The sequence below is a fragment of the Rana temporaria genome, chromosome 1 (assembly GCF_905171775.1).
Source record: "Rana temporaria chromosome 1, aRanTem1.1, whole genome shotgun sequence".
Taxonomy (NCBI): Eukaryota; Metazoa; Chordata; class Amphibia; order Anura; family Ranidae; genus Rana; species Rana temporaria.
In genome coordinates, this window is record NC_053489.1 from 518,200,229 (window position 1) to 518,212,402 (window position 12,174).

The window sequence follows — 12,174 nt, forward strand, 5'->3', positions numbered from 1 at the left end:
CTCCCACTGATTGACAGCTGTGAGGGAGCAGGGGCAGGGCCAAGCCCCCTTCTGTGTGTCTTATGGAAACACAGAGCAGGGTTTGGGAGTGAACATACGAGTATCCCCATAACAAGCAGTCAGCTGTGGGGGTACTTGGAGAAAAGGAGGAGCCCAGAGAGCTGGCAGGGGACCCGAGAAGTGGAGGATTGGGGTTGCACAGAGAGGGTAAATGTAACAAAAAAAAGTTTTAATACCATTTTACAATAGAACATTATTGAAACAGCAAAATGTATAAAGGAAGGTGCGTTAAAAAAACTCTCTGGAGTCCTTGTTGACATGTGCATTTTTTCATACAGCTCAAAACCAAAAAGGTAAAGAGAAATTCTATTGGCTCCTGTGCCAATATCGGACCACTTTTAACAGCTGTTTGTTTACATCACATGATGGCTGTGATTGGACAAGGCCATCATGTGATCAGGAGGGCCAATCACAGAGCCCTCCTGCCGATCTATGATGCGCCGTGTCCGGGTGACACGAGTGCATCGGGATTGCGGCACTGCATGGGAACATGCGCGATCCCCCTCCTTTTGAGGGACGTTCCTTAACGTCCACTCAGAAGGAGAGAGCGCCCACCCGGCCGTATATGTGCAGTGGCCCGGTGGGAAGTAGTCAAGGTTCAGTTGCAGTGTATTTGATGAACTTCTAATGTACAATAACTTAAAAATAAAAATAAAAACACACGCACACACTTCACAGCTCGCTACAGCTGTAATTTAACCACTTCCTGCCCGGCCAATAGCAAAATCATGGCGGGGCGGTGGTTCAGTTATCCTGACTGGACGTCTTTCAGGATAACTGCCAGCGCGCGTGGGGCGCACAGCGTGGCGATCGGTGGTGTGGCGCATCAGTCTGACACACTCTGACGGAGGCTCTTTACCACATGATCAGCCGTGTCAAATCTCAACTGATCAGTGTAAACAGGAAGAACCGTGTATCGGCTTTTCCTCACTCGTGTCTAAACAGACGCAGGTAGAGGAGCGCCAATCAGCAGCTCTGAAAACTGATTGTTTATCAGTGCAGCCTCCCCCCCACGGATGCCCACACTGGACCACCAGTACGCATGAACGACCAGGTATGCCCCTCATGGCCACCACACAGTGCCCTAAAAGATACCAATCAGTGCCCAGAAATGGTGCCAGCGCCCACTAGAAATGCCTGCCAGATGTCTTCCCATCAGTGCCGCCTATGAGTGCCCATCAGTGAAGAAGAAAACATACTTTACTACATTTTATAACAGAAACAAAAGAAAAACGTTTATTCAAAATTTTCGGTCTTTTATTTGTTGCGCCAAAAATTTAAAATTCCAGCAGTGATCCAATACCACCAAATAAAATCTCTATTTATGAGAACAAAATTGAAAAAAATAAAAATAAAATAAAAGTGTGGGTACAGTGTAGCATGACCACGCAAATTGTAATTTAAAGTGCGACAGTGCTGAAAGCTAAAAATTGGCCTGGGCAGGAAGGGACGGAAGTGCCTGGTATTGAAATTTTTAAATTATAGAAGTTACAATACTGCAACTTGTTACCTGGATTCAATTGTAGGATTAGAATTTCCTGGTACATTCGTGGTTTAAGTTTCTTAAATACAATAGATTAAGTTTTATGTTCAATGTACTGGAAGCCTAAGGCCCCTTTCACACGATCGTCATGCTGTCCGTTTTCATCCAATCTTCCCATAGAGAACAGCGGGGCTCTGACAGATCCATCCCTGCACAGTTAGCAGAGATGGACCGGTCATCTGCCTGCTCAGCAGGGATTAACAGAGCAATCTCCCACTGAGCGGATCTGCCCTGTGTGATAGGGGCCTAAAGCAGAAGTTAGCAGGATAGCCTCTCAAACAATTATATAAGCTACATTTATTGCCATGCTGGGCAAACATGGCTCAATCACTGTTGGCCAGTATACTTCCTGGTCAAGAGGAAACGCAGATCACGAAGCTGCAATTTGAATAAATGATGAAAAGAACCAGCAAAGTAAGCAGCCACTGTGTGCGAGATTGGTGCCACTTACAAACGGCACCATTATACATTAATAAAAAATGTCTTTATGGAACAATTTACTTACATTGGCACAACGCAGCATTTTCAGCATATCCAGAAGGGTAAATGATGTCATAGTGATTTCCATTAGAAAAGCACAGCATTATCTTAAATACAAAACAGATAGTAGTTAACTAGCAGAAATTTCTGGATAATTAACATTTTAAAATACATTTAACCCAGAACACACACACACACACACACACACGAATGGCGCCACCCTTTGAACTGATTATGCAAATTACCCTTCTCATAACTTGCTTCTGAGCATGCACGTTTTTTCACCATCGTTAAAGCCTACACACACACACAACCGTTTTTTCACGACGAGTAAAACGACAACGTGAAAAACTACGAGAAAAAAAAAATAGAGCGGGTTCTAAATTTTTAATGCCCATTTTTCTCGTCAAGAAAAATGCTCTGGATCCTACACACGATAGTTTTTAACGACCAATTTAAAAAATTGAATTTTTCTCGTCATGAAAAATGGTCATGTGTACGCGGCATAAGAAGAAATCCAGCTTTCATTTGGCCCAAACAAATTATTATTACTGCATTACTATCCGGGTGCTCCGAGCGTTCCATCTTATTGTAGTAGCAATAGCTTACAGTATTAAGCAACAGTACGGGCAAATGCCCATCTGCTGCCAGAACAAAACAGAGTCAACCTGAATGCTTCTTAGCCAAAGAGAGACAAGGCTTCCTCTGATTGGAAGAAACAGAGACAGGAAGAGGACATCACGGTTTCCACCTCAGCCAGTGGAAGCACTGTTTTTATCAATTAAAAATACAAGCTCTCAATCACGAATAGAAAAAAAAAAAAAAGTAAAAAAATACAAAGCATCAAGACAGGGAAGCATTCAGGTCCACTCGACTTTTCTCCTGCAGCGTCAGGAAGTCGTCCATACTGCTGCAGAACACAACTTTGCATACTGTATGCAGTTAATGCTACAACAGTATGATAGAGCATACTCAGTAAAATAGTAATACAATGGAAATTTTAAGGTCAGCTTGGCCAGAATAAACCATTTTAAGCATAAAAATGTCCTTCAATCAACTAAAAAAAATAAAATAATCAAACCTCTTCAGTGAAGCCGTTATCAGTGACATGAGCAGGGGAGACATCAGGCTCTTGGTAAATTACAAATTCTTTTCTTTAAAGATAAACACATGAAAAATTAAATAAATTTATATTTTTAAAGAAAAAAAAATTCACATTGTACAATAAAAGATAAAACATGCAAATCAAAGATACCCTCTTTTTAGAGGCATCCAGCTCCTATTTCCTCTCGGGGCTCTGTGGCATCGGAAGGAAGTTCACCTCTTCCCCCTCCCTCCCTGCAATCTTCTGGGACACGTCACAGGTTCCAGAAGATTGCCTGGCCATTCACAGCATGCACCGGTAATGGCAGCGTTCTGTGATTTTTAGTGGGACTGCGGCATTGTGGCTGACAAATTTCAGCCCAAGTGACACTTTTTGGGGACCAGTGACACCAATAAAGTAATCAGTGCTTAAAAAAATAATAAAAAAAAATGTACTGATCCCTATATAAATGACATTGGAAGCGAAGAGGGGTTAACTACAGGGGTGATCAAGGGGTGTTCCTTGGAAGGCGTTTTTTTTTTTTTTTTTTTTTTTTTAACTACATACTTACTGCACTTAGATAGCACTGTTCTCTGTTCCCTTTTATATTTCAGAGTTTTCTTTTTCCTTCTCTGAACAGTTATTTACTTATTACTATTAATTTGAACTTTAAATGGACTAAACCCTCAAAAAGAACTGTTGCTATTCCCTTGGCCTCCCCACCCAATCCCTTCTTATTTGTACCGAGTCTGAAACCTTTTTAAATGCGAGTGGAATACATACACTTTAAATAAATCCTGAGGTACAGTTTTATGCTATGGGAGTCTCCTTTCACTTTGTTCTTCACATTGAATGCTGTGAGCTTTGAGATAGGATCCTGACCAAAAACCTGCGAGGAGAGCAGGAGTTGCAGTCGGCGATTGCTGGGAGTGATTTGCTGGTTTATAATCTTACCAGCATATCTATCTGGGGAGTCCATTTTAGTGAGGGTGGTGAAGGATTCACACAGTGTTGGAGCACTTGGAACTTCGCTGCCGAGACTATTTTTGGATTTCACATCACAATTTTTAAACAAACGTTTTAAAACAATTTTTCTTTATATTTTCATTTTTTTGTAAATTTCTATGGCTTATTATATATATTTTTGCATGATTGTTTGATTTGCACTTTTGGCCCCTTTCAGACGGACGGCAGTTTTGCCGCAATTAAAAGCATGTACATTTTCAGTGAAATTCAAGGCTCTGTGCAATGCGATTAGCTGCATTTGTACATTGCGATTACGTGCGGTTACATGCGGCCGCGTTTAGCTGTGGTAGTCATTTCCATAGCAACCCTTTTTATTTTTGATGTGCTTCCTGTTATTTTCTTTTCTCACGCCGCTATCCGCAGTTGACACAAAAGACTGCGATTACCTGCGGTTAAGTGCATATAGCTGCGCTAAATCGCACCTGGACGCATTCAATTCTATTTGCACCAAACCGCATGCAACAAAATCGCAGCTAAACGTTGTGTGTGTGAATGGGGCCATAGGAAAGCATTGTGTGCTTTTAGCTGCGGTAGAAAACTAGAAAATCTGCAGCTAAAAGCACCATTCAATCCATCCGTGTGAAAGGGACCTTATTCAAATTTTGCACATAGGTTAGTAAATAGATTTGTATATGCATTATTATTTATATTTTTATGTGCATTTGTACCAACACTAAGGATATTGGACATTGGTATGCGGACATGCACTACTCTTACCACAGAGTGTATAATATTTGCAATAATCAGAGCAGCAGCTGTCCACTAGTAAGTTTTTTGTGCACACATTGTGGCGCTGTTATTTTGATACATTGCTGATGAAGTCTGCCTGCCATCTGTCCACACCTGGAACACAAACCGAGGGCAAAGCTGTATCCATAGGGATGAATGGGCCTTCCAATCAGGTCTGCCTTAAAAGCTGTGAAAGGGGCCTTATACTAGGATGCCCATTTGATGGTTTTGTTTTCTAGTGTCCACTCCTCCGGTAGGGGGCATTTTTGAATTTTTATGTCCCTCCGTGGATGAAAATAAAATATTCTTGTACAAAAGAGAACCACTTACTTGAACATCAGAGAAAGGGCACTTATTTCCACTTGGCCAACCCATTCCTGAAGGAACAAAAAGAAAAAAAAAAGCCAATTTTAAAACTTTCTGCCCGTGAACCTGTTGCCATTTTGCAATGAAAAGCTAAAACATTTTCTTCCGTTTCTTACATGTACCAATAAAAACATGTATAAAAGACTTGAAGGTTCAAGACTCCCTTTAACCCTTTTTCTGCAAAGTGCATAAGGCTTACAGCAGAACAGAACCAGGCACATTGGCTCCAGCATCACCCCGCAGGCCCCCCTAGAGCTCTTAAAAGTGGCCGACGTACCATGATGGCGATTCGCCCAGGGGAGCCAACCTGTCACATTACAACAGCGGCGGTTGGCCCTTAAGTGATTAAAGAATTTAAAGCTGGACTGCAGTTTTGCAAGATCATTCATATTACCTGTGGATTTTCTAGACGTTTCAAATATTCGTCAAAAGAGCCTTCGATAAACTGTAGTAAAAAATAAAGTAAATAAATACTAAAAGGAAAATGTAATATGAAAACAAAGTATTCATTGAAATCAGAACAACTTGTAAGGGCACATGCACACAGGACGTTAAAAAATGCAGGCAGGGAATAGCTGCATTAAAAAACGCACTGTTAGCCTCATTTTTGATAAGAGTTTATAGACGCTCTAAGTAAAAACTCTCCCTATAATGTAAACGACAAATGTGGCTAAACGCTTGTTACACCGTTTTTTGTTTTTACAGTTCAATAGCCTCTGCTCCTGAACGCACAGGCTGTCGTTTTTTTCTACGGCCCCTAAATGCTTATGCCTCCAAACGCCTCTGACAGTTTATGTAAAACAAATCCATACAATCACTATGGCTCAGCAATGCAACAAAGTAACTAGCGCTGGAAACTTGGTCTGAAAACCTTTTTTTTATTTTTTTATTTAATCCTTACAAATATCAGAACAGCAGTGGTAGCTCAAACACACACCAACTAAATCTACTCCCACCCCCGGTCCAAGTTTATCCTGTCTACCCTGTGAAAGTAAAGGCCTGTATACTTACCTATTCTGGGGGAGATCCGGTCCAGTCACATGATTGGGTCCCAGCGCTGGCTTCAGTGTAGATGATAGAAGACAATGGATGGCCCATAGTAAGCCTATGGGTAACATCACCACACTGGCATATTCAGCCGTTGTCAGCGATCCCACCTCTTTATTGAAGCCGCCGCTGGAGAAATCATGTGACCAGTCCGGATCACACTCAGATTAGGGACGTATAGACTTCTTTCACAGGGCAGATAGAATGGGCTCAGAATTGGGGTAAGGGGGAAAAAATGGAGCGCTGGACAGTGTTAATTTCGTCAACTAAATTAATACTATTTTAGTTGAACAAAACAAAAATGGCATATTAGTAAAAAGACTAAAACTAAATTGAAATTTGACTTTTTTTACTCCAGAGAGAGATATATATATATATATATATACACATACACACACACATACACATATATACATACACACACACACACACACACACACACACACATATACACACACACACACACACACACACACACATATAGATTTATTTAGAGCTTGTAAATGGTAGAGAAATGTTAACTAATGCATTACAATTTAATTACAGCCATTTGATTTTAGACGACTAAAATGTACTGGAGATTTATTCAACTAAATAAGACTAAAAACTAAGAAGAAAAAAAAACAGACAATCGCAGAAGACTAAAACTAAACTAAAATGCCATTTTAGTCCTAAAACTAAATCAAAATTTGCTGCTAGTGGTCTAATGAGATTGTCATAGCTATGAACGTCTACCCCGATAGATTAACGGCTCTTATTTCATTATAATCTCTCCCTTAGAATGGGGGTGGGAGTAGGCTTATCCTTCGATTTTGTCCAAAGTTCCACTTTTAAAGTCTTCCATAAATAACAGCAAAGTTTCAAAACAGGAAGATTTGCCTCATTCATAAGGCAGTACTTAAGTGTACACCTGTGTGAGAGCCATGTTTGCCCACACAGGATGAACACGTTTTATACATCCACATTGGGGGAGTGCAATTCATTTCTATTGGGAATAGCAGCTGCACAGTAACAGCCACTGCTCCCAATTCGGCATCTTTGCAGGTGCATGTCCTCAAACTTACACTGTCTGCATTCGGGGACATGCACCCGCATCCACATTGATGTCAAATTGGGAGAAGGAGCTGTATCTGTGCAGCCACTGCTGCCAATAGACATGAATAGGACTGCCTGCACGTGGATGCGCAAAACACCTGAACATACCTTGCAGGCATACTGGGCCCTTGTAAGTGTGTAAGCTTAATTACGCCCATGTGAACACGGCCCAAGTCTTATTTGTTTATCTTAAAGCGGAGGTTCACCCACTTACACATTTTCCCCTTAGCTTCATGCTCGTTTTGTCTAGGGGAATCGGCTATTTGTTTTAAAATATGATCCGTACTTACCCGTTTACGAGATGCATCATCTCCGCCGCTTCCGGGTATGGGCGTTCCTTCTTGATTGACAGTCTTCCGAGAGGCTTCCGACGGTCGCATCCATCGCGTCGCGATTTTCCGAAAGAAGCCGAACGTCGGTGCGCAGTATAGAGCCGCACCGACGCTCGGCTTCTTTCGGCTACGAGTGACGCGATGGATGCGACCGTCGGAAGCCTCTCGGAAGACTGTCAATCAAGAAGGAACGCCCGCTCCCGAAGACCCATACCGGAAGCGAAGGAAGAAGATGCATCTCGAAAACGGGTAAGTACGGATCATATTTTAAAACAAATAGCCGATTCCCCTAGACACAACGAGCAGGAATCTAAGGGGAAAATAGAAAAAAAAATAGGAATTGGGTGAACTCCCGCTTTAACCATGCAAGTTACTTCTGTTCCACAAGATACCGTATTTATCGGCGTATAACACGCACTTTTTTCCCCTTAAAAGCCGACCGGCTGCCTCAGAGGCGAAGGAGGGAATGAGCGCCGCCGAAATAGAGCAGAATCCCCTGTATACTCCGCCCAGTCCCGCCTCCTAGCATTTACATCCCACCATTGGACCGGTGATATGTCCATCATAGGAGCCGGGCCAAGGGGTGGGACTGCGAGATGAGCCGAATACACTGGACATCCGGCTCTGTCGATCTCTGCGGCGCTCGTTCCCTCCTCGGCACAGGAAAGGCTACAGATGGGCACTAATCATTCTGCAATGATGGGCAAGGCTGCAAATGAACACTGATAAGGCTGCATTGGTGGGCATTTAAAATGTAAGTTTTTTTTCCTTAAACTTCCCTCCTAAAATTGGGGTGCGTGTTATACACCGATAAATAAAGTATATATTTCCATAGCAACATTTCTGCCAAAGAATATTGGTCATAAACTAAAAAGAATTGCTGTCAGCATCAAAATTTAGGAAAAATCAACATTTACTTACAGCTTCAAAGAGGGACCTGTTCTCACGCAGGTACTTTATACAGGATTTCCTGACTTCCAAATGCTGTGCCTGAGAGTGCAATACCTATAAATAAGAACATACAAAAAAAAGTTAAAAGAGTATACTCTGCATATCCTACATTTCAGCAAGGTGAGAAGTGGGGGTACGTAAACTATTTAACCACTTGAGCTCCAGAAGATTTTAACCCCCTTCGTGACCAGAACATTTTTTGGTATTTGACACTTTAATTGGCGATTGGGCAGTCATTCAATGCTGTACACCAGGGCTCAAAATTTCAAGTCCTGAGCTACTAGCCAGGCCTCAAGGGTTACCAACGCACAGCTCTGAGCTGTGCCTGCACACAGCCGATCAGCAGGTGTAGACCGTGAAACACTGGCTGGAACTTGCCGACAAGCTCTCGCTGGGTACAATCACAGCATGCACATGTCCTAAACCCAGAAGTAGGCAGCGACGTATGGGTATGAAACCTTTGCCTACAGCGGACACTCACCTGCAGTGGATTGCGGGCCGGCAGGCAGCAAGTGGTTAAGCTGTAAATTTTTAAGCAACTGCATAATAGTACCAATGTTAGTTTAAAAAAAAAATCCTAATTTTTCATAGGAACACACATTTAAAACCCAACATTTTCTGGAAGTAGAGGACCCAATTTTTTATGTTGCATGATATTGGTGCAACTGCTTATTAAATCACACATTTGTTTACACAAAATATAAGAATTTCTGCAAAATATAAGACAAGATAAGTATTAAAGTGGAGGTTCACCCTCAAAAAAAATTCTGACATCACATGGAGTCGAGCCATCCTACCGACAGAATGCCGGTGTTTTTTTTTTTTTCTCTCTCTCAGCACATACCCCGTTATCACGATTTTCACCCCCCGGCAATCCCGCGGGACTGGGGGTTCCCAAGCACTGCCTAGTTCTAGTGCGGGGGAAAAAAGGACCCTGCAATATTTTCGTACGAATCTAATGCAAGTTCAGCCATAGAGCTGTATGGCTGAGCTCACACTGCAGGGACATCGCATGTGAACGACACCTGTGGTGCGGGTGCAAATTACATGCAATATCTGAGATCGCACATATGTGAACCTAGGCTCATCGTTGATCGAGATCACGATTTTTCCCTCCTTGCGATCTTAAAGCATTTTCCCGATTCTATGCAAAGGCAGTCTTGCAAGTTTCACAACATTTCTCAGCTGCTGAGCCAACTATAAACATTGTAATGTTTTGTTCTTTAAATCAAAAAGGAATGAACTTTGGTCTGTAAATGAGGGAAGTTTGCCACTTAAAGTGATTGTAAAGGCTTGTTTGTTTAAAAAAAAAAAAATACATGGTATACCTACCTCCTCTGTGCAGTTGGTTTTGCACAGAGTAGCCTAGATCCTCCATCTCGGGGGGCCTCTTTGCTGCTCCTGGCCCATCCCTCCTTTGAGTGCCCCTCAGCCAGCAGCTTGCTACAGGGGGCACCCAAGATGAGTCAGAGCCATGGTTGGCTGACTGACAGTCGGAGGAGCCAATGGCCCGATGATCAGTGTAGATGTCCCCTGTCACACTTGTCAGTTACCAGCTGTCCTTGCATCACATCGTGACAGGTCTCTGTGCTGGGAGCATGCAGTAAATGTGCTCTTGGCACAGAAGCCTCAGCCAGCCATTGATGCATACTCTTCGTGCGGTATGGGGGCAATAAAGCCCACTCTCCTTGCCTCCACGCATATGCATTACATAGGCAGCAAGCGGTTAAGAATCACTTTAGGGCCTCTTTCCCATGGGCCTAGCTGTAGATTGCATTGTCAGCAGTGACAATTCAGCTAATAGGAGGGGGAAATGCCACCTCCATTAAGGCCCCTTTCACACCTGCAAACCGTATGTCCGCTTTTTCATCCATCCGTTTGCGGATGAAAAAGGGACATACATTGGTCCCTATAAGATTGCGGGCGTCAGCAGGTGAACATCCGCTGACACCCGATCTCGTCCGCCTCCGCAATGATCCGATTCTACAGATGGAAGAAAACCCTATTTTTCCTTCCATCTGCGGATCGGATGAACACGGACATACGGTCCGTGTTCATTCGATCCCCCCATAGGGGAGAGCGGAAAAAAGACAGGGCGGTCCCTGCCGTGTGCGGGAACCGCCCTGTCATCCGCCGGCTCAGCGGGGATTAACGAAGCGATTCCTGCTGAGCATACGGAGGCAGATCATTACTGATCCGCCGCGTGTGAAATGGGGCCTTACACCTGTTTTAAGAGGGATTGCACATTGAAATCTATTCTCACCACACTGCAACTGTGGCAGACATGGCAATGTGAATAAGGCTGTCTGGTGGGTAATGCTGAGATAGACAAATTTGACAGTAGCTGAAACAAAAAAACACACACACACACACACACACACACCATGCTCCAACAACCTGTTTTTGCCAGCTGACAGTGCTCATGTAAAAAGGGACCACAGCAACACTGGTTACACTTTAACCACTTAAGACCTGGACCAAAATGCAGCTAAAGGACCAGGCCAGGATTTTTAACAGACAAATGTGCGGTCTTGGGACGTGGCTCCCAAACAAAAGTGGCGTTCTTTTTTCCCCCACAAATATAGCTTTCTTTTGGTGGTATTTGATCACCTCTGCGGTTTTTATTTTTTGCGCTATAAACAAAAATAAATAGAGCGACAATTTTGAAAAAAATTCAATATTTTTTACTTTTTGCTACAATAAATATTCCCCAAAATTATATATAAAAAAAAAAAATTTTCCCTCAGTTTAGGTGGAAACGTATTCTTCTACCTGTTTTTGGTAAAAAAAAAAAAAACGCAATAAGCGTTTATCGGTTGGTTTGCGCAAAATTTATAGCGTTTACAAAATAGGGGATACTTTTATTGCATTTTTATTAATTTTTTTTTTTTTTTTTTTTTTACTAATGGCGGCGATCAGCGATTTTTTTCATGACTACGACATTATGGCGGACACTTGACAATTTTGCAACATTTTTGGGACCATTGTCATTTTCACAGCAAAAAAATGCATTTAAAATGCATTGTTTACTGTGGAAATGACAGTTGCAGTTTGGGAGTTAACCACAGTGGGTGCTGATGGGGTTATGCGTCACCTAATGTGTGTTTACAACTGTAGGGGGGTGTGGCGTCACCGATTGTGGATACCTATAAAAGAGATCACACGATCGATGACACCGCCACATTGAAGAACAGGGAAGCCGTGTTTACACACAGCTCTCCCAGTTCTTCAGCTCCGGGGACCGATCGCGGGACTCCAGCGCCGATCGGGTCCGCTGGTCCCGGAGCTTCGGGCCAGGTCGCAGGCGTGCGCCCGCGACCCACGGCTGGGCTTAAAGAATCAACGTACACATACGTTGATGTGCCATTCTGCCGACGTATATGCGCAGGAGGCGGTCCTTAAGTGGTTAACCTGTTACAGTCTAATACAGGGGTCTCAAACTGGTTGCCCTCCAGCTGTTG

General features: G+C 42.9%; 1 protein-coding gene across 2 annotated transcripts in view; it reads right to left on the minus strand.

Annotated features, from left to right (window-relative positions):
- OTUD4 (OTU deubiquitinase 4) overlaps window positions 1–12,174 on the minus strand; it is a 73,938-nt gene that overhangs the window by 36,801 nt on the left and 24,963 nt on the right. For both annotated transcript variants that reach the window (XM_040331615.1, XM_040331607.1), the window contains exons 2-6: window positions 8,684–8,767; window positions 5,683–5,733; window positions 5,253–5,299; window positions 3,165–3,237; window positions 2,109–2,190 (exon numbers count right to left, since the gene is read on the minus strand). In XM_040331615.1, the coding sequence (XP_040187549.1) occupies window positions 2,109–2,190; window positions 3,165–3,237; window positions 5,253–5,299; window positions 5,683–5,733; window positions 8,684–8,767 (337 nt within the window). The remainder of the gene's footprint in view (window positions 1–2,108; window positions 2,191–3,164; window positions 3,238–5,252; window positions 5,300–5,682; window positions 5,734–8,683; window positions 8,768–12,174) is intronic.